Source organism: Actinia tenebrosa, unplaced genomic scaffold, assembly GCF_029948245.1.
Source record: "Actinia tenebrosa isolate PJP-AT-01 unplaced genomic scaffold, QUT_ActTen_1.0 utg165__unscaffolded, whole genome shotgun sequence".
Lineage (NCBI taxonomy): Eukaryota > Metazoa > Cnidaria > Anthozoa > Actiniaria > Actiniidae > Actinia > Actinia tenebrosa.
The window spans coordinates 241657-265536 of record NW_028292594.1 but is presented as its reverse complement, the minus strand read 5'-3'; the positions used below and the strand labels follow the sequence as shown (position 1 = coordinate 265536).

Below are 23880 nucleotides of genomic sequence, written 5' to 3'. Positions count from 1 at the left end.
TTATTTATTATTTGTTTTCATTAAGCTCGACAAATTTTGACGTCTACTTTAGGAGTACTTTCTTCATTGTGATCGACTGGACGGACCTTTGGGAAATTATATCGGAAATAAAAGGCGCGCGATAAACTCAATATTTTACGGCAGTTTTGAATTATTTTGTTCGTCGCTTGTGTTATGGAGGACACTTTCTTGACCTCGAGCACGAAACAGTTCATAAAATTGTTTTTTTCCCATATTTTAATTTACTTTTAACTTTCACCTTTGTCTATTGTTGTCTCCCTGTCGTAATACGCATGGTAAATGACGTCATAATTTACATTATGATGTCACAGCTCAATTAAAGTTTTCTAATTTTTGCAAACGTAAAATTTCCATACATTAAAAGTTATTCAATTCTTGCTCAATATTTTATTGTACGAAACAGACAAGTTTTCAACGAAAGTTAGAGCTTCTTCGAAAAGTGTCAAAGAAATGGTAAGAAAAAAACCTTTTAACTAACGCAAGACACTATTTCTATAAATAAACTGAAAATTCTTTTTGTTACTTTTTCAGGCATTGCATGATCGACTAAGGTCTACCAGGCAGAGGAGACTTCAAAGAAAAGAAGGTGATTTGTCCTGGATTCTCATCATTCTGGGATTGGTACTTCAAATCATTTTATATGTACCCAGACGTATACTGTCAGGTGTCGGTAAGTCAATCAACTTCACATTGAAAATACAAAATACTTTCAAAAAACTTCAAATGAAGGTATGGCTAACTGCAGATCGAACCCTGAAACAACCTCCGTGCTGATTTAAGTTTGGGCATGGCTAAGTCGTATATTAAATTAGTAGTTAACGAACCTCAAATTAAGGAAGAGATAACAATGCAGGTTTTCCTGGAACTATGAATCGAAGAGAAAGACATGCATATCTTTTTCTTATTCAGTCTCACTTCTTGAAGATGTCATTATCTTTTGGTCGTTGGTTCTACCGTCTCTCAGTAAGGTTGTTGCTGCAGTCATGATCATCTTGAGATTTGTGGTGTACCTTGTTTTATTTGTACCGAGACTCATTTGCACAGCTATAGGTAAGACAAGCAACTTGTCTATAATGTTATTCACTTTTTACCCAGAGAAATAATTGAAACCATGGTGATGCTCAAGCTGCAATCAAATGATTATTGAAATGCGATCAAATGAAGCACGGGTTAATTGTACTAATAATGCGTTGCTGTGTCTCATCGCTGTGGTCCTGGGGTTAATCCTCGGACCTTCTATCATATATGAGTAGAGTTGTTGGGTAGTGGCTCCTGTACTTTGAGACTTTTTCAAAACATTCGTCGCGTTTTCTTCTGAAACATCGCTGCAATACCTCTTTTTTCAGGAACGCTTTATGATGATGTGAAGTGTTTTCTTTCATTCATTGCGCCTAACAACAAAGTTGTCACAGGAAATACCAGAGAGAACAATAGAAATGGAAATATAAGGATCACTGGAAAAGACAATGAAACTGAATGCAAGGAACAAAGAGAAAAAGGAAAGCAAGAAAGAAATCCTGACAAAGAAAACGCTGCTCAATCACGTGACCAGCTGGGCGTGGCAGCGTCCAGGAAAACGGCATGCGAGAAAAACATCAGCCAACCGCTTCCAAGAAACATGCTGTACCTAAACAGGATCGCGTCACGACCCAAGGAATCCTGATTGGTTGCTGTCTTGCTGACCAACCAATAGTAGAAAAGGTGAATGATGAAAAAGCAAAGAAGATGCCAAGAAGAAGACGCAAGAACAAAGCAGCAAAATCAGCAGGGAAACAAACCACAGCTGTTGTAACTGAGATGGAGCAGACCAGTTCAGTTGCGGTGAAACAAGATGAAGTAGTATCGACAAAAACAGGTATTATGAATGTTATACCATGAAACTATTCAAATCAATCATCCAGGAATCTATTTTTAAAAGCGTCCTTAAATTTCATTAAACCCTGAAACAACGCTCTGGACTGATCAAAGTAAGGACGTGGCTAACTCACAGATTGAACCGTGACTCAACCTCTGGACTGATCTAAGTCAGGACATTCTCACTGATCGTATAATGGGTACTGTGAGGAAGCTGAAAATATAAGTATACTTGGAAGAGAGAATTCCTCCAATCAATTGTGGACGAACACAAAACACCCCAAGGCCACAGGGTTGGGAGGTGAATGCACTAAATAAAACAGGAGTAATAGCGTAATCTATATATGCCGGTTTATTTTCAGAAAGTTGTCCACTGAAGAACACCACATGTACAGCAACAGCAGCTCCAACGCAATGCAACACCTACCATGCTTCTACTAGAAGACGAACCCGTCGCAGTTACAACTTGGGATCCTACATAACGTACGAACAAAAGAAACTATTGTTTGTTAAAAAGAAACAACGCAAATAGACCGACAAGGTTTCATCCACGACATGGTTCAACTGGCTTTTGTTTCCATCATAACTGTCTTGTTTGAATGTTTCGTCTTTCAGGGGTGGGTCTGTTGTATCCTAAACTTAGAAATAATTAGTAAAAACACCAATCTCATGCCATGTGCTCTGGCTCTCGTTTCTTTTGTTTATTCTGCGCATGTTCCACAGGAATCCCATATGAATACAACATCCTTCCTATATAACATAAATAAAATATTAACATAAACATAATCACGATATCTTCACTGTTTCTGCTGTATATGTAATGTCTTCAACAAAGTAACTTAATGTTCATAATCGTTTCTAGTGTTCATAATCTTAGATAATCTGGTGGTCTTCTGTTTGATCTGGTAGGGTAGCGATGAGCTTTTGGACTTGAGCAGGGTTGAACTGCTGGTACTGTTGTAGTGTTTTCAGCCTTTGACGTATCAATCCTTTCCGGATTCGATCTTGGTGGGGAAGCAACCTCAGATGTCTTTGGCTGAGAATTACCTGTTGGCAGGTTTGTAGCATCAGGTTCTGTAACCGTGTCTTGTTCAATTACTGGCATTGAGTCACTCAACTCAACATCTAGATGCACACTTGTTTGTGGTTGCACTTTACCCTTGAGTATTTGATCTACATGTCTCTTACACAATTGTCTTCCTGCTTGAACATTGTAATTTCTCTTTCCGAGAACTTCAGATATCTTTCCAGGCAGCCATTTGTCTCCAGCACCATAGTTTCTCACCATCACGGTATCTCCTTCTTGAAACTGTCGTAAGGGTCTATTTGCAGTTCTTTCTGCAATAGAGTTCTGTTTGTTCTCTACATAACGTTGTACTGAAGGCTTAAGTAAATCTAATCTTGTGCGAAGCTTTCTCTTCATCAATAGCATTGAAGGACTTTGTCCAGTAGTTGCATGCGCGGTGTTTCGGTACACAAGCATATGCCCTGCAACGGCAGTATCAATATCTTCTCCCGCAACTGTAGCTTTTGTTATGGCTGATTTAAGAACTTGAACGATCCTTTCTGCCTGCCCATTTGTCGAAGGCTTGTAAGGCGCTGACTTGCGATGGATGATGCCATTCCTGTTGCAAAAGTTACGGAATTCTTCAGATACGAACTGTGGGCCGTTATCTGAGACGATGATCTCCGGTAGACCATGTCGACTGAAAATGTCGCGTAGAACCTTGATTGTGGAAGTGGCTGTTGTACTGGGCATATTCACCACTTCCGGATATTTGCTGTATGCATCAACAACAACTAAATATGTTCGTCCTAACACTGGACCTTTGAAATCTACATGTAGCCTTTGCCAGGGTCTTGTAGGGTAGCTCCATGGGTGAACAGGTGCCTCAGATGGGCTTGCTCGAGTTGCTTGGCAAACATGACATGATCGTACTGTTTCTTCTATTTCAGAATCTATGTTAGGCCACCAAACATAAGACCTCGCAATAGATTTCATACGTGTCATTCCAGGATGGGTCTCATGTAGTTCCTCAAGAACTTTATCTTGAAGGGATGCAGGAACAACAACTCGAAGTCCCCATAACAAGCAACCTTGCTCTAGGGTTAACTCATCTTGTTTGTTCTTGTATGTGATTAAAGATGGATCCACAACATGTGGCCATCCAGTCATAGTGTACTGCAAAACTCTGCTCAGGGAAGGATCAGCAGCAGTGGCCTTTGCAATCATTTCACTTGAAACATATGGCATACCTTCATTTTCAAGGAAGTAGCAGTTGACATTGCGACTTGGTGGTTCCCATGTTTCAGGCAAAGGTAAGCGAGACATTGAGTCTGCATCTGCATGTGCTGTAGTGTTCCTGTATGCAATGCTGTAGTTGTATGACTGAAGTACTAAGGACCATCTCTGTAACCTTGCGGCAACGTGAAGTGGTACTGGACGGTCTGGAGCAAACAATGATAGTAAGGGTCGATGATCTGTAATAATCGTGAATTTACGTCCACTCAAGTACTGATGGAATCTCTTTATGCCAAACACGATGCTAAAAGCCTCCTTATCCAACTGGGAGTAGTTCTTTTGTGCTGGGGTTAAAGTACAGGATGCAAATGCAACTGGACGGTAATGATTGTCAATGTAGTGAGACAACACAGCACCTGCTCCATATGATGAAGCATCACAAGATAAGTAGAGGGGTAGGGCATCATTATAATGTACAAGTGTCTGTGATTCAAGTAGCAGTTTCTTAGCATTTATGAATGCCTGTTCCTCAGTCTTTGTCCATCTCCACTCGACATCCCTCTTTAGCAATCTGTTTAAGGGCGCCAGGACAGTTGAATGGTTAGGTAGAAACCTTGAATAAAACATCAGTAATCCAAGAAAGGACTTAAGAGCAGCCACATCCTTTGGACTAGGTGCATTTTTCACAGCCTTGAGCTTGTCTTCAGTAGGATGGAGGCCATGTCCATCAATCACATGACCTAAGTAAGTAACAGAGGATTTGTTGAATTGACACTTCTTTTGGTTCAGTTTGAACCCAGCAGTAGAGAGTCTTTCTAGGACTTTGGAAAGCGTGTTGAGATGATCTTGTTCATCAGTTCCTGCAACTAGGATATCATCAATGTAGCAAATGGTCTTTGAGAGACCAGCAAGGGTATTGTCCATTATTCTCTGAAATATAGCTGGTCCAGAGTGCACACCATTTGGAAGTCGTGTGAATGAGTACAGTCCCATGTGCGTATTAACAGTTAGATATGGCTGTGACTCTGTTGCTATGGGAATTTGATGGTATGCTTGGCTTATGTCTAAGATAGTAAACTGTGTGCACCCTCTTACTGCTTCATGAATATCCTCTATTTTAGGAAGTGGATAGGTTTCAGCATCAGCACAACTATTGTAAGTCACACTGAAGTCTCCACATATGCGAACGTCTTCTGAATCTTTCTTGCCAACCACCACTATTGGTGCAGCGCAGGGGGCTGTTGCAACTCTCTTTATCACTCCTTCTTCTTCCATCTTAGCTAGGGCCTTCTCAACTTTTGGCTTTTGTGCATATGCTACAGGTCGAGCCTTGTGAAACTTTGGAGTCTCCTTGACTTTAAGATGCTCAGGTGGGCCATTGTAGCATCCCAATCCTGAATCAAACAATGCCTCATGTCTCTTTAATAAAGAAGTCAGGTCTTGGTTTTGGGTAGCTTTAACATTATGTACTGTCTCTATACCTGGCAGTTTGTGCCAGTCTAGATTAACTTTACTCAACCAATTTCTCCCAAAGAGGGGAGTAGTCCCAGCATTTAAAATAAGTAGAGGCAATGGATAATTGCTGTTATCATACTCCACATCCACTTTCACTTCTCCTAAGGGGTTTATTTTCTCTCCAGTGTATGTAGACAAAACCACTTGTGTAGGCTTCAATGGAATGTGTGAACAAAATTTATCATAGAAGGACTTGGGAGCTAATGTGAATGCACATCCCGTATCAAGCTGCATCTCAGTTGGAAGACCTTCAATCTTCAGTGGAACTTTTATGTCTGGAGTTGAGACATTGTTCAGTTCAAAAATAGTATACATGTCTCCTTCTAGGTCAGAATGATCTTGTGAAGAATCATGATCAGGTTGCATTGAATGCACCCCAGTCTTCTTACAGACTTTTGCTATGTGCCCTTTAAGATTACATGAATGGCATACCTTGTCTCTGTGTCTGCAGTCTTTTCTTGAATGTCCAGTTCCCCCACAACTGAAACAAGTATAGGATGGCTTCTTTTCTTCAGTAATTTTAGAAGAGGATTGAGGCTTTGGTCGCTGAGTATCTCTACGTTCTCTTACCTTTTTGTGTTTGTTTGGCATCGTGGCCTTAAAAGCATGAATCGGATTTGTCTGAAGTAATTGACTTTCTCGTTTTGCTGCTTCATCAGCTATGGCAATTTTCATTGCATCTTCAATGGTAGGAATATCTTGACTTAGGAGTTTCTTCTTTGTATTTCCATCGCGGATGCCACTTACAAATTGGTCCCGGAGGGCTCTTGGCAGGAATGTACCAAAATTACAATCAGTAGCTGAACGTCTAAGTCTTGCCCTATACTCGGCGATGCTCTCGCTTTCAGCTTGCACACAGGAATGAAATTTATATGTTCCAGCAACTTCTAAACTCTTGAGCTTGTAGTACGATTTTAGTAATTCACAAATTTCGGAGAAAGACTTTTCTTTTGGAACTGAAGGCGAACATAAATCTCGTAGGGTGTTGTATGTTTTGCTTCCAATCACTGAAATTATAACTGCGACTTTTTTCTTGTCCGCAGCTTTCTTGACTGCTTCCGTAGCATCCGCATCCGCATCCGCATCCGCATCCGCATCCGCATCCGCATCCACTTTCTAAGTAAGCAGTGAAGGTCTCCAACGAAGGATCAAATGCACCAATGGAACCAATGAGAGCGGCCATCTTGAATTTCGAATCTTGAATTTCGAATCTTGAATCAATTTGTTTGAATAAGCAATTAAATCTTTCCAAAAGAAGTTGAAAAACGATCTGTACTGCTAGATACTAACTTCCGACATCCTCGTCGCCAATTTGTTGTATCCTAAACTTAGAAATAATTAGTAAAAACACCAATCTCATGCCATGTGCTCTGGCTCTCGTTTCTTTTGTTTATTCTGCGCATGTTCCACAGGAATCCCATATGAATACAACAGGTCGTGTGTAGGGTGATTCAGGTCGATTCTCCCCAGGCCTCCTCATAAACAGCAATCGAACCCCCTAAGTGGCAACTGCAAACCCTCTATTTACAAAATATTTTTCTTGTTTTTACTTAAAAGTTTCATTTTTAATTGCATAAAGACTCCGATATCGGCTGTTCGAAGAACACTTAACAAAAATCTTGGATCTGCAGCTGGTCTTTATTGTCATCCATGTATCAGAAGAAGAATGCTTATTCGGGGTTTTTATACATACATTAACAATTCGATCAAATCAAAAGAATGACCTCGGGTTTTGAATAAAGTGCATTCATTCTTTCATTCATTCATTCATTCATTCATTCATTCATTCATTCATTCATTCATTCATTCATTCATTCATTCATTCATTCATTCATTCATTCATTCATTCATTCATTTATTTATTTATTTGTTTTTGTGGTTGTGATATCATATTTCTATCTTCATAATTCGATAAAGTTGCTCTTGTAATACATATACGATAAGTAAACAAGCTTTAGGACTAAACTTCCATATATTATTAAGTGATAAAATGAAACTTATTGAATGATGTGTTGTTCATATGCATATTATATTCATGTGCATATTAACTCTATTCTTTCTGGGTGGGGGTAATCCGACACTGAATAACTCCTGGACCCGATTGCGAATCAACGAATAGTTACCTGATTTCTCAATTTTACTAAAATTTATCAGAGTAGATTTTCTTTGCAATACGACATTTTGCATTTTCGTAGCAACCGTTTTTGGAATTGCTAGCTGTGCATGTTTTGTTATTAAAGACATTAAAAATGCATTATCTGTTGGAAAAAAATGTTTCCGCTGGGGTTCGAACCCAGGACCTTGCGCGTGTGAAGCGCACGTGATAACCACTACACTACGGAAATATCTTATAGCACTGAAACGTTGTCTTTGCCAAAGGCGATAGGCAATAGGCGATAGGCGAGAAGTGATAGGTAATCGGTCATTCCAAGATCCAAGAATAGCTGGAATGACTTGTGCTTCTGCTTCTTATTCTCGTCAACAACATGGACCTTAGTGTTGAATGACCTGTTATCGCGTATCGCCTTTGGCAAAGACAACGTTTCTTTTAACAAAAAGGTATATATTGCATAACTTGTCTTGGAATTCATCACAAACTAGACCCGATAGCCTTACTAGGATGTATGATCATTTAGCGTACCGCTGAGACGCTGACGTACTTGTAAGCTATTGCACACAGAAACACAAAAGGGCGCGTCCAAAATGGAAAAAATGACGATATAGTGACGTCATCAATAATATAACAATATATCTGACTTATTTCATTCGTTCTTAGATTTATTGTTAGATTTTCTGGAACATATCTTTTATTTTATCATGCAAATAGTCTTTCTTTGTTTCTTCATTAGATAGTTTTCAAGTTTATTTGCTATTTGATGGGTTGAAGAATGAACAAAAGTTAACTTTAAAGCAAAATTTAACGTGGGATCCCTGATTTTTCATGCCATTTCACGTGAATACCCTCTTCTTGTATACATCATCTCTAGCCAATCAGCGCACATGGTATTTATGATCAGCTATGGGATTCCATAAATTATTTATCTTAATAATGTAATGACTGAAAAACCTACGTTTTTCAAAAATTGAAAACGATAACAAGCTGTGACATCATAAGGTATTTCATGACGTCAGTTTCCATGGGATTAGTGCGCGAGTTGTGTTTACTCAATGCTAACAGCCTAGCAACAGCCTAGCTGCGAGATATATTATATCGTAAGAGTTTTCTTTGAAACCAAAAGTTATCTGTCTGTTTCATTGATCAGGATTCTTTATTTTATTAAAATTTTATTTAGTTATTTAATTATTTATTCTTTTTTAATTCAGGTCATAGTTCATGCATCCCACATGGAAAGGAGTTCTTTTAGGGTTAATAGTTTCCAGCGACATAATTGGTACTTTGGGTCAGCTGGTCATAGCATGGTGTTAATCAACTACGGTCTAGGGGCCGACTAACCTCTCCCTTAGGCTTCGGCCGAGCTTCCTGATCAGTCTGTATATCCTCGGATAGCGGTGTCGGGGCCGAAATCTCCGGCATAGCCGTAAATGCTTCGCGCTGCCATACTGCGCTTCAGCACTGGTTCTGGAGGTATGGTCCTATTAAAATCAAGAAACAAACACAAACTAGTTACAGAAAACATTCGCCCTAGCAAATCAACTTCTTAAACAAAAGGAAGCTTATGTCCGTGTATATGCCCCCCCTCCCCTCCTCCCTACATACTTTTAAATAGTCCCAATTATTATATGGCGAGGTAATTTCACCCGCTATGATTGGTCAATTTGCGGTCCATAACTTAGGTACGGACCCAAAAATGAAATGAATTCAAATCTCCATTTAAAAAATATATTTCTGGATGAAAATCGTCGGGAAACGTAACCTTCAATAAATAAGTAAAGATAAATGAAAATCACTGGCATTTAATGTAAAACTTATCAAACCAGCGACAACTCTTTCATACAAGGGATGACTCTTTCGATCAAGGCTCTACACGGCACTTCATTCTACTCCGATGAAGGACTAACGTCCGAAACGTCAGTTTCATTTTTACATACCATATGGTGTTACAAATTATCTATCTATCAACTGTTTTACTGAAAACACCGACACAGTTTACACTAGTTTTCACTAGTTTTCCACCCTACACGGCACTAGTTGAGCGATTTTGTACGACTAGAAAAAACTAGAAAAACTAACTATGCTAAAACTAAAACTAAAACTACGTCAAACTAACTAAAGAGTGGTGAATAGCGGCTAATTCAGTAAATGAAATAAAGATAGGTTTACAAGTAGAATTAACGTAAAATTGTTATTTCAGTAAGCCTACAACGTCAAGTTTGAACTTTTCTGAATCTGAAGAAGCCAGTAGTTTCTTTCGTTAACGTTTTAGCAGTATTCTAGGCTCATCCGCTCTTGAAGTATTTCCATATTTCAGGAGACAGAGACAGGAGAGTTGGCAGTGTCTTTTTTAATTGAGTCGAAAGTGTGCCGTCTTCATGACTTCAGCCATTGTGCATATGGCGGCCTGCTTTAAACAGTCAAAACGTTGAAAATTGACGAAAACTATCCATGTTCAGCGAGCCGTAATTTTCCAAAGCTTCTCATTCATTTCTGGAGGGAGTTTTTGAGTTTTTTACCAATAAAAGGCAGGAAAACAAACGGAAGGCTGTAGTATTTTTCATCTTGGTTAAGAATATCTTGAAGCTTGAAGTACGACAGTTTTCTTCTCAATCTCATGTTGAGTTCTTGAGGTCTTCTTTTGATGCCTTTTTTGCTTTGCATTTACACGTTTTGCAAAAGAAAGCCTCACTTTTGTTAACTAGTATTTCAGAAAACTTTAAACTTTAGCTAAATTCTTTCAAAGTAAACTAAAACTTCGCCTTTTGAGCGACTCAAACACTACATGACTTGTGGCACGTTCAGGAAGCCCTTCCAATGCAATTCTCGTTTGACATGCGCTGTCACTTTTACTTTTTAGCTCGTGAAGAGCTATCGAGGTGACTAGATTTTGCAATTTTGGGATAACGCCTCTCAACCAATCGTTTTGGGTAATTACCGTAACCATGGAATCTATTGTATTCGCCAAGTGACGTCACTGGAAGAATCCACGCACGTTGTTTGCAGAGGAAGCCATTTTGGATTTTCGATCACTTTATAATCAAAAGCATATTTTGAGTATAATGAATTTACTTTATGCTCTTTTTATTGGACCTTGAGATATGAGATTGCCGTATTTATCGTCAAGTTGGAAGAAGAATCCGAAAACAGCCTGGTTTGTTATACATTGGATCGACTAGACTCGGTCCAGATAATCTCAACCGTAGATAGACTCTTCCACAGTCTCTCGCTCGTCCGTTCCGTCTCCACGCTTAGAGACTGTAACGGTACAATGACCGAAAGGACTTATAGTTCCCGAAAACTTGGACCCAGCGTGCTTTGGGAACCAAAATACTCGTCCACAGTCTCTCTCGTTTCAATATTTTCAAGATGGCGGCGAAAAAGAGAGAGACTGTGGACGAGTATTTTGGTTCCCAAAGCACGCTGGGTCCAAGTTTTCGGGACCCATAAGTCCTTTCGGTCATTGTACCGTTACAGTCTCTAAGCGTGGAGACGAAACGGACGAGCGAGAGACTGTGGAAGAGTCTAAACCGTAGAAAAATTTCGTAACCAAAAATCGGAAAAGAAAGGATTGTAGCCAATCAGAAGCCAATAATTTAATTGATAAAGACAACAGTTTGTTTGCACAAAACATGACTCCGACTATCGACTTACTCGGGTCACAATACCCTCAATGAAATGAGTCACCCAAGTGTCATTTGTTATCATCTTAGTTCATTGGTACTCAAAAAGCTTCACGAGCATACCATGGGTTACCTTTGATTGTTGCTTTTCGCCTCTTTTTAATTTCAATGCCTTGCCATATAATAAATATATAATTATCCTCGTTTGCTTGGTCCGTACCGTAAGTTATGGATCCTCGTTTTTTCACACTTTTTTATGGCCCGCGCGCTACGCGCTTGGGACATAAGGCAGTGGAAAAAACTCGGTCCATAATTTACGGTACGGACCTCGTACTCGGTTAATAAGAGTTATTTATAATCTATTTACTGTAATGGAGGCCATCTTGAATAGCAGATATTATGGATGTATGCCAATGAGATGCAAATGAGACAACGAGCATTATATCGACCCTATAGCCTTACTTGTATGATTCTTAAAACAAAAGAATATCTCATTGCGAGGTCATCTTTAATGACAGCTATTCTACTTTTTTACATAAAACATTATGGGATGCCGAGGGGCCACTATGGAAGTTTAGTATATTCTCCAAAGTCCAAAGAAATGATTGGTTTTCCTTGTAAAATGATTACAATGGTTTGATATCCCACAGCAAGCTTTCCTGAAATATTGATAAATGATTAAAAGCCAGGTACCTCATCACCCTGCCTATATTTCATAGTTCACGTCGTTAATTTTCAATCAGACCTTTCTACTCATTGATACGGCGGCCATTTTTAATTATGGGTTGCTGATGGCCCGGGGTGAACACGTACAACATTCATAAAGCATGGCGGGGATGCGTTTACAAATAATTCCTGTGAAGTCTTGGTATTTCGCATATTGTTCCAACTACCAACAAATTCGATTGCTTTTTAGATGAGCTTCTCATTGAAGCAGCTGTGCATTCGTTTGCCATCGCATCATTTCCCGTTTTTCCATCTTTTGATATGAGCAAGTTATGTAGCAAAAATAGATCAACACCAATGGACAGTAAGAGCAAACTTGTCAGAGCAATCAATTTAGAGGGTGATAGGTTAATTGGAAAATGGCAACCCTCTAGCTTCGTAAAGACAAGAAAGTGTAAAGACGTTTGTATGGTGGGGGAAAGGGGGGGGGGGGGGGGGGGGGGGAGGCGCAACTCTTGGCCTGTTTCCAACTTACTAACTTTCATATGCTTTTTCAGCATTATTGATGAATATTTGCTAACTTTGTCCATGGTAGCCTGTAACCAACTTAGTTTGGTTGGATTCGTTAATACAATAATTTAGATCAAGGTAAATGATTTACATTCGTTTGAACGAAGTTAATTAGAATGTAATGGATCTTATCTGAAGAGATTGACACGTGATCTAAAGTGGGAAGACATTACGCCCTATAAAGGTAAGGATAAAAGGGTAAAAAAATCACCTCCGGTGGGACTCGAACCAACAACCTTTGAATTAGAAGTCCAACGCGCTAATCCATTGCGCCACGCAGGCTAGGATTGATAAGATAACGTGCTTGAAGATGTCCAATAAATCCAATGCATAAATCTAAGAAATAAGGCAAACGGCTGTAGAGCCAGTTGCAATATATCAGTGTGCAATTATCATGAGGTGACGGGGCTGGTCAGGCTTAAGTTCTCTTCTGAGACAAGCTTTTTTCATTTCAAAAAAATATGTATTTATAACTTGAAATAATTTCTGCTGAAAGATTCAGCTTAAGTATTCATACTCTTATTACACTTTCATTCTTTTTTTTCTTATATTCATTCGTCGTCGTCTTAACTTCGAATATAAAACAAAACAATCAGCGATGATGCTTTTTAGCAAATTAATATTTCTAATTTTTTAAAGCTTATGTTTCCGTAGTGTAGTGGTTATCACGTGTGCCTAACACGCACAAGGTCCTGGGTTCGAGCCCCAGCGGATACAGCAGATTTTTGCATTTTGCTTGAGAATCAAATAACCAACACAGACATTGGAATTAATCGATGCCTTAACTATATCGATAATAATGCTCTGGAAATTCTATTGTTTGCTAATGATCATAACATCATATTCTTTCGTACCATGCACGGTCTCATCTCGCATGGCTGCTTTCCGATTTACTCACGAAGTATAGTAATAAACATTAAAGGAGATAAAATATGCTCGAGATAAGTCACACAATTTTTATTTAAAGCATTCTATTCACCGATTCTATTCACTCACACTGACAAAGTACATCATGACAAACGTCCCACGTTTGGATAAAAAAAGCCTGTTTATTACCAAACTTTGGGAGTAAGTCGGAAAGCAGCCAAGCGAGATGAGACCGTGCATGGTGCGAATCAATGTCTTCTGTATTTCTCGTTCGCTTTAGATCGCTTCAAATGAGTTCAATAGTCTTGCAATTTTGTGTAATATTAGTTTAAGTTCTAATTTGTATCCTGACGTAGTTTTGAGAGAAATTATCAGCGGATTTTAGAATAATGGAAGATCTAGTAAGATTGACTGGAAAACTGCGATGAAAAGTGCGCAATGACTTTTTGAATATATAGCTCTGAAATATTAATCTCGGCCGTATCAAATCCATTGTTTGGTTTTGAAGTAAATTATGCACTATATTTAAAGAATCTCAAATATCTCATAATTAGCTAGATAGATTTTTTCAAAAATCCCAACAAATGGAGGCATCTAGTAAATGATTATGTGACACGAAGCATTTAAGTGTTGAACGCTCTGCAAGTCTAAAAGTGTTCTATAAACGAAAACAAATTTTTCATCATAATGACGTGTTATGACGTCTGATCTCGTTAAAAACTGCATCAAACATTAATTCAATCTTTATGTGACTTACGTGCAAAAAAGATTTGCAATCGAGTTATTTTACTTTCAGCCCCCCCCCTCCCTACTATCTTAGCATCAATTTTATGCGATGCCCTCCCCCCCCTCCCCCAACCTTCCTCTCTGGTTTTTCAGTGAAATACCCGCTTGTATACGTAATCTCTAGCCATGCAATCAGCGCGCGCATTTAAGATAGCGCTATAAGTTATGAAATCAGCGTGAAAAAATCTACATTTCGCAAAAATTGAAAACTATAATAAGCTGTGACATTATAAGGTGACGTCATGGTCAGTTTTCATGGGTTGAGTCAGCACAGGTTGGAGCTAGTGCGCGAGTTGTGTTTTACTCAATGCTAACAGGCAAGCAACAGCCTAGATGACTGAATTGATGGGAGATTTAAGCAATAGAAAACTGTTTCCGTGTTTACATAGCCTGATAGCAACACGAGGGGAGGTTGGGAGAATTCGAGACAGTTATACAAACCCGAGACGTAGTCGAGGGTTTGCATAACTGTCGAGAATTCTCTCAAACCCCCCCCCCCCCCCCCCCCGAGTGTTGCTATCAGGCTATGTAAACACAGAGAAAAAAGTTTTCTATTGCTTTTATAAAATAAATACTAAGGGAAAACATTACCACTTGCAAGAAAATAAATCTCTTTTTGAATTTGATTCTCATATCAAAATACAAATTCTCCATACATCGAGAACTTCAATCGTTAGCCAATCAAATTTTGTGTAATAAACGCCAAGGAGGCAAATGTGAAGCGAGAAAGAATCGCTAGCTTTATATTTTAAACATTTATCATTCTAAAACTTTAAGAGTGCATGTCAGTAAAAATCGAACAAGAAGCGGCCACGGTTGAAAAATCGATTTTGCTCAAATTTTGTCCAGATGTACTTTATTATATCACAAAATGCACTGCATAGTTTTTTAAGGAAAATATATTTTTATTTTTGAGAAAATGCCGTTTTAAAAAGTCCTCCCGAAATCGCCATTTTAGCGGCCAAAATTTGCGTTGAGTTTACCGACCGAGTTCGGTACAAAAATCGATTCTAATCAACTTAAAATCCCTAAAACCGTGTTCTATGCTATATAAATATCCGGTTACGTGACTTACAGGAAATTTGAGTTACTTTTTGTGACATAAATAATCTTAGTTTTAAGACTCGTGATTCTAGGTGATTGACGATATCCCCCAAACAAAATCGATTTTCACCATGCGATAAAGCTCCAAATCCAACAAGCTTCCGAGGGTTAGTTCTTTAAGAAACAAGCTTTCAATCGATGTAAACATTTCTTTGGGCAAACAAATATTTGTTACGCGACAGGTCATTCAAATCTTCAATTTTTGACCTTTCGAAGTCATACGCCATAATTTCCCATCACTCACAAAATCAAAGAATCTCGCCTGGCTAATCTCTTATTCTTACTGTTTTACCTTTACAGGCCAAAAAATACACTTGTTATAGCATTTCTTACCTTTTTAAGGCGAAAATGTGGTCTATTAACCTCGGTATTCGTTATAATGGTATCACAAGTCTTGACCATTATCTGTCAGTTGATACCTTCCGTTTACTATCCAATATGTCAACGGTTCAGCGCTTACTAAACGGCGTTTAAAACCCTTGTCGAACAGTCAAGATTGTTTTCCTTTTTATCTGAAGTTCTACGATATCATAATATATCAATATGATTTCAAAATTTATGGTACAGCTGAATTTCCGTATCGAATTTAGAGTACGTAAATAAATGGCCTGGGATTATATGCTAATCATAGACTACGACTTTCTAGGGTAGGGACGGTATGTCCCATTTGCCTTTCTCTGACATCCCAGCGCTTACTAAAAGTGATTTAAAGCCTCTGATTAACTGTTAGATCGGTCGATGTTGTTAATATACCCCAATGATATATATCGTTTGCTGGATATCGTCATCATCAGGAACATATCAAACTTTCCACATAGAAAAGTTGTCCTTCCGCTCGAGACGTTTCTTTTACCATATAAGGAATGTACTTACCATATTTGGAAATTGGAATATACTTTTCTTCACTAAATAGGCGAATTTCTGGCTCAAAACTGCTCAAAATTACAGTAAATCGAGTGAAAACATCACTAACTAGACAGCCATCTTGGTGTTGGCCGAAAAAGGACTGGAAATGTGTAGGGGAGGGGAGCGTGGTTTGTCACCACAGGAAGCCCGCGAACGACAACAATTGTTTGATATGCTGTAAAATAATATAATTTGCGTTTCTGTACTACACAGGGAGCCCGATTCCCTGGGAATCAAATGCTTTTACAATACAATACGATACAATACATCTTTATTCACATTTCCTTTTGTGTTACATTACATTAAATTATATATTTAGATCATTGAAAAGAAAATACTTATTTGGTCAAATAAATAAAGCTAAATATGAAGTTGTAATGAGAGGAAATGCCTGGAGCCTAAATAAACCATATAGTTTCCTAGTTAGACCCTAGTCATGTTTTGTGTCAGTTTGATGTAGGCAATAAACACGAGGAAACAAAATTAAATAATATACAAACAGTAGACAGACAACGACAAAAAGATCGATTAGTGATGTGACATGCATTTACAACTGAGTTGGGTATTACATATCGCGATCGAAAGATAAACAAAGCTGAAATCGGTTTTAGATATTCTACGAACTCAAACATTTCAACAGCTTGTCGTGAAATTGCTTTTTACTGCCGTCAGTGAAGAACATAAAAGGTACCGCCTGACTTTTTTTGATTGAAGGCAGCAGGGAAAAAAAAAAAAAAAAAATTCCAGCTTGTGTTCATTGACTATCGAAAACCGCAGTTATTAATTAGCGATGGTTTAGTGCAGATATTGTAAAGAAAATGGAAGCTGCGTGTTGTTCGTTTAGGTCTATCGTCGGTAGTTCTTGTGGTTTTGATGCCAAAGATCGAAAGCGCCAAACCCAAATTGTACCATTGTTGTCCTGTACAAAAGATATCGCAAGACACTTGTCCACCCTGAGTTTTTCAGGTCCTGAAAATGAGATAGATCTGATATTGTCTAGAGTAGCATTGTATGACAAGTCGAAGGAGAGCATCAAATCGATGACCATCTGCCCTTATCATCGCGCGACGCTTGGGATAAGCTGGACCAGAGGAGGAGGTACAATATGTAGAGTTCCGCAGGAGATTTCAGACCATGGAAAGGGTAAAGGAACCTGGCCTAAAGGTGATCGAGGTTTAGGCAAGCAAGAATCATCTATTATATTACGCAATACTGGCGTGTTTGTCGCTCCTGGATCAGGTAAGTTTTTTTCAAAGAACATATATAACTAGTGACTGTTCATAAGTTGCTCAGTACTGTCTCTTTACGTTAATATATACATCGATATTATTTCAGGTATTTGCAAGAAATGCCGATATCTGATTAAAACAATGGAAAGTAAAGATTCCTCAAAGTCAGATGTCATAGCTATGGGTGAACAGATGAAAGAGTTGTAAGACAATTTGTCATGCGATTATCATTTACACGTACATACTGCCAGGTAAAGAAGTGAGGTCATTTGAAGGTGCTTGAAGTAATTATTTACAAGTGCGGTATTTTACGGATCAGTCGTCATTCTTCACATTTTTTTATCAGTACCAAGACTACACGCTTAAGATATATTTCATATGCAGGTACTTACGCTTTAGCTATTTAGAATTTTTCTTATTCATCTTATGAAACTGATGCCATGGCACAGGAAGCCCACCCAAACGACAAGAAAAGCTACACAAATTTTAAAGAATCAATCCCCTCCTACTCACGCAAACTTTAACATTTAGAACATTTACTTTACAGGAAGACGATGAGGTAACCCTTAAAGCCAGCGCACAAAGTCCAGCTTTTCAGAGCCCACCAAATACTACTATACCTGAAACACCATGCACAGCCTATGAACCCCCAGGACGCTCGCTATCAACAGAAACGGAGGACAAAGACAACTCAGAGCCAATGTCAAGAGAACTGCTAAATTCATTTTTAGCCGCAAGGGACATAAGTCCTATTAGAAACCAGCTGACTACACCATGGGATGAAGCTTCGCAAAGAACTAAGCGACGCTATTCGCGTAAAGCAAAGCAGGTTGTCTTTGCAGCTTTAGAAGAGATTGCGCCTGAAAGCTCAGAAATGTTGTTCAGTGTATTACAGTCATCTGGGCAAAAGGATGAGAACGTTGATAAATCGCTGATGGAGGCTCTTGTTGAATGTTTCAATAACGCAAGTCATTGGAGCACAAGAAGGCAGATCTTGTCGATAATGGCAGATAAGATGCCCTATTCAGCGTTGAAAAACTGGATTCCCGATCTCTCCAGATACAGGTTTAATGTGGCCCGCCACCACGCATTGCTTCATGGAAGAGGTACTCCCGTTACCATTACAAAGAGCCCCCGTATTTATGTGTCAACTGAGAAACTTAACCACTTTTTGACTTTTATCACAAGTGGTCAAGTGATCCAAGATTTGCCGTTTGGAGAAAAGACATTGAAGTTATCTAGCAATACAAAGATCACAGTCCCAAATGTTGTAAGGACATTAATACCTGAACAGGTGGTGCAGCAATACACTACCTATTGTCAAGAAACCTGTTTTGAACCAATAAGCCGTAGCAGTTTATGTAGAGTGTTGAGTGTATGTAGTGCTTCCGTAAGGAAGTCACTACAAGGACTTGACTATTTTTCTGCCGATGGTGCTCAAGCCTTTGATGAAATGGAGGAAGTAGTTCAAAAGCTTGGAGATGAGTACGGAAAAGGTCATTCCTGGGCAAAGAATCAAATCAATAAATTGAAAATTGCAAAGCGCTATTTGAAAAGTGATTACAAGGTATGTAAATCATAGGCGGGTCCAGGATTTTGGTTGATGTTAAAACGATAACATCAAATCTTTGATATTTGCAGGTTCATGTGTCAAAAAGCTCACGAGTCCCCGACCACTGTAGAGCGCACGCTCTCAGTCATGAAAGTGATTCGGATTTCACCACTAAATGTGACCATCAGCACGACCTAAAATGTGACCGGTGTGAGCTGATTCCATCTGTGTTTGATGAAGTTCATTCGGCTTTGGAGGATCTGGCCATTGACAATGAAGAGAAGAAAGAGATGATGTATGTCATCACCCAATCAAAGAAAAATATCCAAGCCTGGAAAGCCCACCTGCTGCGTGCTATCAATCAAGATGAAGCCCGGTTGAACGTTCTTCAGAGTCTGGGTCCAACCTCAGTACATGTAGTATTAGACTGGGCTATGAAGTTTCTCCCAAGGAAATACCGTGAAAGCCAATCTGATTGGTATGGAAAGAAAGGTATTTCTTGGCACATTGCAGTAGCTACAACAAAAAGAGAAGGTCAGTTGGAAATGTTGACATTCGTCCATGTTTTCAAAAGCTGTACCCAGGACAGCTATTCAGTAATGGCTATCATTGATGATGTTGTGGGGCAACTGAAAACTGAAAGGCCTGAGCTCGAGGAGGTATTTCTAAGGCAGGACAATGCCGGCTGTTACCACAGCGCATTCAACTTACTGGCCATGAAAGAAATAGCCAAAAACCACAAAGTTAAATTAAGGGTCGATTTTTCAGACCCTCAGGGCGGTAAAGGGTCATGTGACCGAAAAGCTGCCACCATAAAGAACCACATCAAGGCATACTTGAACTCTGGAAAAGATGTCGAAACAGCAGAACAGATGAAAATAGCCATCGAATCATTGAGTGGTGTCAATGGAGTAAGAGCTATGCTATGCGATCCCCCTTCAATCCCAAATTTAGTGCCTTTGAAATGGGATGGAGTTAGCTTCATCAACAACATCTCCTACAATAAGAATGGCATGAAAGTATGGAGAGAGTATGGCATTGGCGAGGGTAAGACCTTGAAATGGAGTGCATTTAGCCTGCCAAAAAGTATTCTTTTGCCAAAACTAAGCGTCATTAAAGAAGCTACTCCCCCTAAAGCCACTTTTACAGAGGTAACTGCAAGAAAGAGACCAGCAGCAAAATCTAAAAGTATCGAGACCCAGCCTACGCATACGGATGCTGAAAGCTCCAGCTCAGAAGATGAAGAGCAAACGACAAAGCTGTTTCCATGTCCCGACGACGGCTGCATTAAATCGTTCCAGCGTTTTTCATCTCTTCAACGCCATCTTGACGTCGGTAAGCATAAATATGTAATGGAAAGCGAAACACTTCTAGACAAGGCGATGCTGTCATACGCCGTAAAACTTGACCAAGGAGATGCGTCATTGGAGAACCAGCCACTTGAAGAACCAAGTACTTCCCGCACATTGGCATATGGCGATGCTCTATCAAAAGGCTGGGCATTGAAGTCATCCACTGTCCAAAGGAAACGCTTGAACAAAGCTCAAAAGGACTATCTTACCAAGATGTTCGATCTTGGAGAGCAGACAGGGCACAAAGTGGATGCTAACACCGTATCTAATTCTATGAGAAAGGCAAGAAACCTTGATGGCTCTTTTATGTTTAATTCAAGTGAGTACCTCACACCAAAGCAGATAAAAAGTTTTTTCTCACGTCTTGCTAAGAAAAGAAGGGAGGTTAAAGTGGATGACGTGGACTTAGAAGACGAGATGGAGGAAGATGAGGAGGCAAGGCTCGACGAGGAAGAGTTTGAAGAGCTTGCACACAACATAATTAAGGAAATCGGACTCGGTCATCCCATCATGTTTGAAGCTCACAATCTCTGCGAACTAGCTACAAGCTCGAAGCTTTCAAAGTTCTCCATAGCAATGCTGCAAGAAATATGCACTTTTTATGAGCAGGATACCTCTTCAATCAAGGGAACAAGAAAACAGCAATATGTTGATTTGCTTATGGAGTTAATTGGCAATTGCAGCCGTAAAAGGTAGTTATTTCTTTGATCTGTCTTATTGTTTGTTTATAATCATCATCATCATCATCATCATCATCATTATTATTTCATAGCTTAACCTCCCCCTCCCCCCCCCCCCCCCCCCCCCCCCCCCAATTTCTTCCCCGCCGCCAATTGGGCTTCCTGTGTACACAGTTTCTGTAACTAATTCAAATTATATTATTTTGCAGATCATGAACTATGACTTTGACGATATAAGCCGATCTAACAGTTAATCAGAGGCTTTAAATCACTTTTAGTAAGCGCTGGGATGTCAGAGAAAGGCAAATGGGACATACCGTCCCTACCCTAGAAAGTCGTAGTTTATGATTAGCATATAATCCCAGGCCATTTATTTACGTACTCTAAATTCGATACGGAAATTCAGCTGTACCATAAATTTTGAAATCATATTGATATATTATGATATCGTAGAACTTCAGATAAAAAGGAAAACAATCTTGACTGTTCGACAAGGGTTTTAAACGCCGTTTAGTAAGCGCTGAACCGTTGACATATTGGATAGTAAACGGAAGGTATCAACTGACAGATAATGGTCAAGACTTGTGATACCATTATAACGAATACCGAGGTTAATAGACCACATTTTCGCCTTAAAAAGGTAAGAAATGCTATAACAAGTGTATTTTTTGGCCTGTAAAGGTAAAACAGTAAGAATAAGAGATTAGCCAGGCGAGATTCTTTGATTTTGTGAGTGATGGGAAATTATGGCGTATGACTTCGAAAGGTCAAAAATTGAAGATTTGAATGACCTGTCGCGTAACAAATATTTGTTTGCCCAAAGAAATGTTTACATCGATTGAAAGCTTGTTTCTTAAAGAACTAACCCTCGGAAGCTTGTTGGATTTGGAGCTTTATCGCATGGTGAAAATCGATTTTGTTTGGGGGATATCGTCAATCACCTAGAATCACGAGTCTTAAAACTAAGATTATTTATGTCACAAAAAGTAACTCAAATTTCCTGTAAGTCACGTAACCGGATATTTATATAGCATAGAACACGGTTTTAGGGATTTTAAGTTGATTAGAATCGATTTTTGTACCGAACTCGGTCGGTAAACTCAACGCAAATTTTGGCCGCTAAAATGGCGATTTCGGGAGGACTTTTTAAAACGGCATTTTCTCAAAAATAAAAATATATTTTCCTTAAAAAACTATGCAGTGCATTTTGTGATATAATAAAGTACATCTGGACAAAATTTGAGCAAAATCGATTTTTCAACCGTGGCCGCGAAATATCGAATTTGTTTGATTTTTGCTGACATGCACTCTTAAAACAAATACTAAGAAATGTCCAAAGATTGAATAGAAATCTTAATAAAAGATTTCAGAATTGATTATCTTTACGAAAGTGATCAAAAGTGGATAACAAGTGTCACTGTGAATGGAATTCTCGGTTGAAAGAAACGTGGTTTTGCTCAATTTGACAGCCAGAAAACATGGCAGCGAAGTTGGTTGTTTCGTCTTGCCTCGAGAAGATATTTTGTGGAGCTGAAGAGCTATCGCTGGAAAAAGTTTGAAGCTGCTGACTGTTTCCTTGAAATACTTGTATTCTTTATCGGGCGGTGCATTTAAATCATGAGAAAGCACGTTACTGAACAACCGCAGCTGTCCTGACGGAGGACGTGTGTTGTAGCTCCTGAGGGAATTCTCTTTGCGGTGACCAACGAGAGATTGTCATGATATTACGATCAGAAAGACCTGCATGAGACCATAGGGTTATGCCTGTGGCCCTGACACAAGTCAAAATGTGGAACTTCGTCTTCAAAATACATTTTTGAGGGCGTTTTTTTCCTCGAAAGAAACTGTAAATTTTTAATTTTTGAACTTGTACCGGGAAAACACGAAAGTTGTGACGTCACAACTGTGTTTACATACCCTCATGCAAACATGGCTATCAACCAATCACAGCGTGCGTACTATTTAATTTATTTTATAAATATCGTATGGTAAGAGTTTCCTTTGAAATCAAACATCATCTGTTTGTAAATTGATTGGTCATTGATTAATTCTTGATTATTATTATTATTATTTTTAATTCAGCTAGGCCATAATTTATGTATCCCACATGGGAAGGATTTTTTGAAGGTTCATAGCCTTCAGCGACACAGGTGGAACTTTGGGTCAGCTGGTCATAGCAAGTGGTTAATCAACTACGGTCAAGGGGCCGACTAACCTTTCCCTTAAGCTTCGACCGAGTTTCCTGATCAGTCTGTAAATCCTCGGATAGCGGTGTCGGGGCCGAAATCTCAGGCGTAGCCGTAATTTATAAATGCTTCGCGCTGCCATACTGCGCTTAAGCACTGGTTCTGGAGGCATGGTCCTATTAAATTCAGAAATAAACTAATTACCAAGAACAGTCGCTTTCCTGAAATAGTGATTACTAAATTTTTGGCAGCCCTCTTGAATTAATTATGTGATGCTGGTCGTGCCCGGGGCGAGCACGTACAACATTCATAAAGCATGGCGGGGCGGTTTTCAAATGATTTTATGTGAAGTCTTGGTGTATTTCTCATATTGTTCCAACTACCAACAACTAATTCAATTGCTTTTTTAGATGTGCTTCTCACAGGAATTCCAATAGACTCATTTTTACTCAGTCTGAAAACGTAAGAGCGCTCGCAGTCCAGCTTCTCATTCAAAAACGTAAAGTTCTAAGAAAAAAATACACCCTTATTGCTGTGCCGTCGTACTGTTATTCACGTCAATCGGACCCTTCCACGTTTTTTTCTCAACTTTTGATAAGAACAAGCTAGCAAAA

The 23880-nt window shown here is 39.1% G+C and overlaps 1 protein-coding gene and 3 non-coding genes across 4 annotated transcripts; 2 read left to right on the top strand and 2 right to left on the bottom strand.

Annotated features, from left to right (window-relative positions):
• Nucleotides 1-7904: 7904 nt before the first annotated feature.
• Trnav-cac (transfer RNA valine (anticodon CAC)) lies at nucleotides 7905-7977 on the bottom strand. The gene has a single exon. It is a non-coding gene; the product is annotated as a tRNA-Val (tRNA).
• A 4835-nt stretch (nucleotides 7978-12812) lies between these two features.
• Trnar-ucu (transfer RNA arginine (anticodon UCU)) lies at nucleotides 12813-12886 on the bottom strand. The gene has a single exon. It is a non-coding gene; the product is annotated as a tRNA-Arg (tRNA).
• Nucleotides 12887-13248: 362 nt separating this feature from the next.
• On the top strand, nucleotides 13249-13321 carry Trnav-aac (transfer RNA valine (anticodon AAC)). Its single transcript has one exon. It is a non-coding gene; the product is annotated as a tRNA-Val (tRNA).
• Nucleotides 13322-17085: 3764 nt separating this feature from the next.
• On the top strand, nucleotides 17086-19078 carry LOC148904372 (uncharacterized). Its single transcript, XM_089025404.1, has 3 exons — nucleotides 17086-17506; nucleotides 17603-17699; nucleotides 18028-19078. Exons 1-3 carry the CDS (start codon nucleotides 17086-17088, stop codon nucleotides 19076-19078), a joined length of 1569 nt encoding a protein of 522 aa, XP_088881530.1.
• Nucleotides 19079-23880: the final 4802 nt, after the last annotated feature.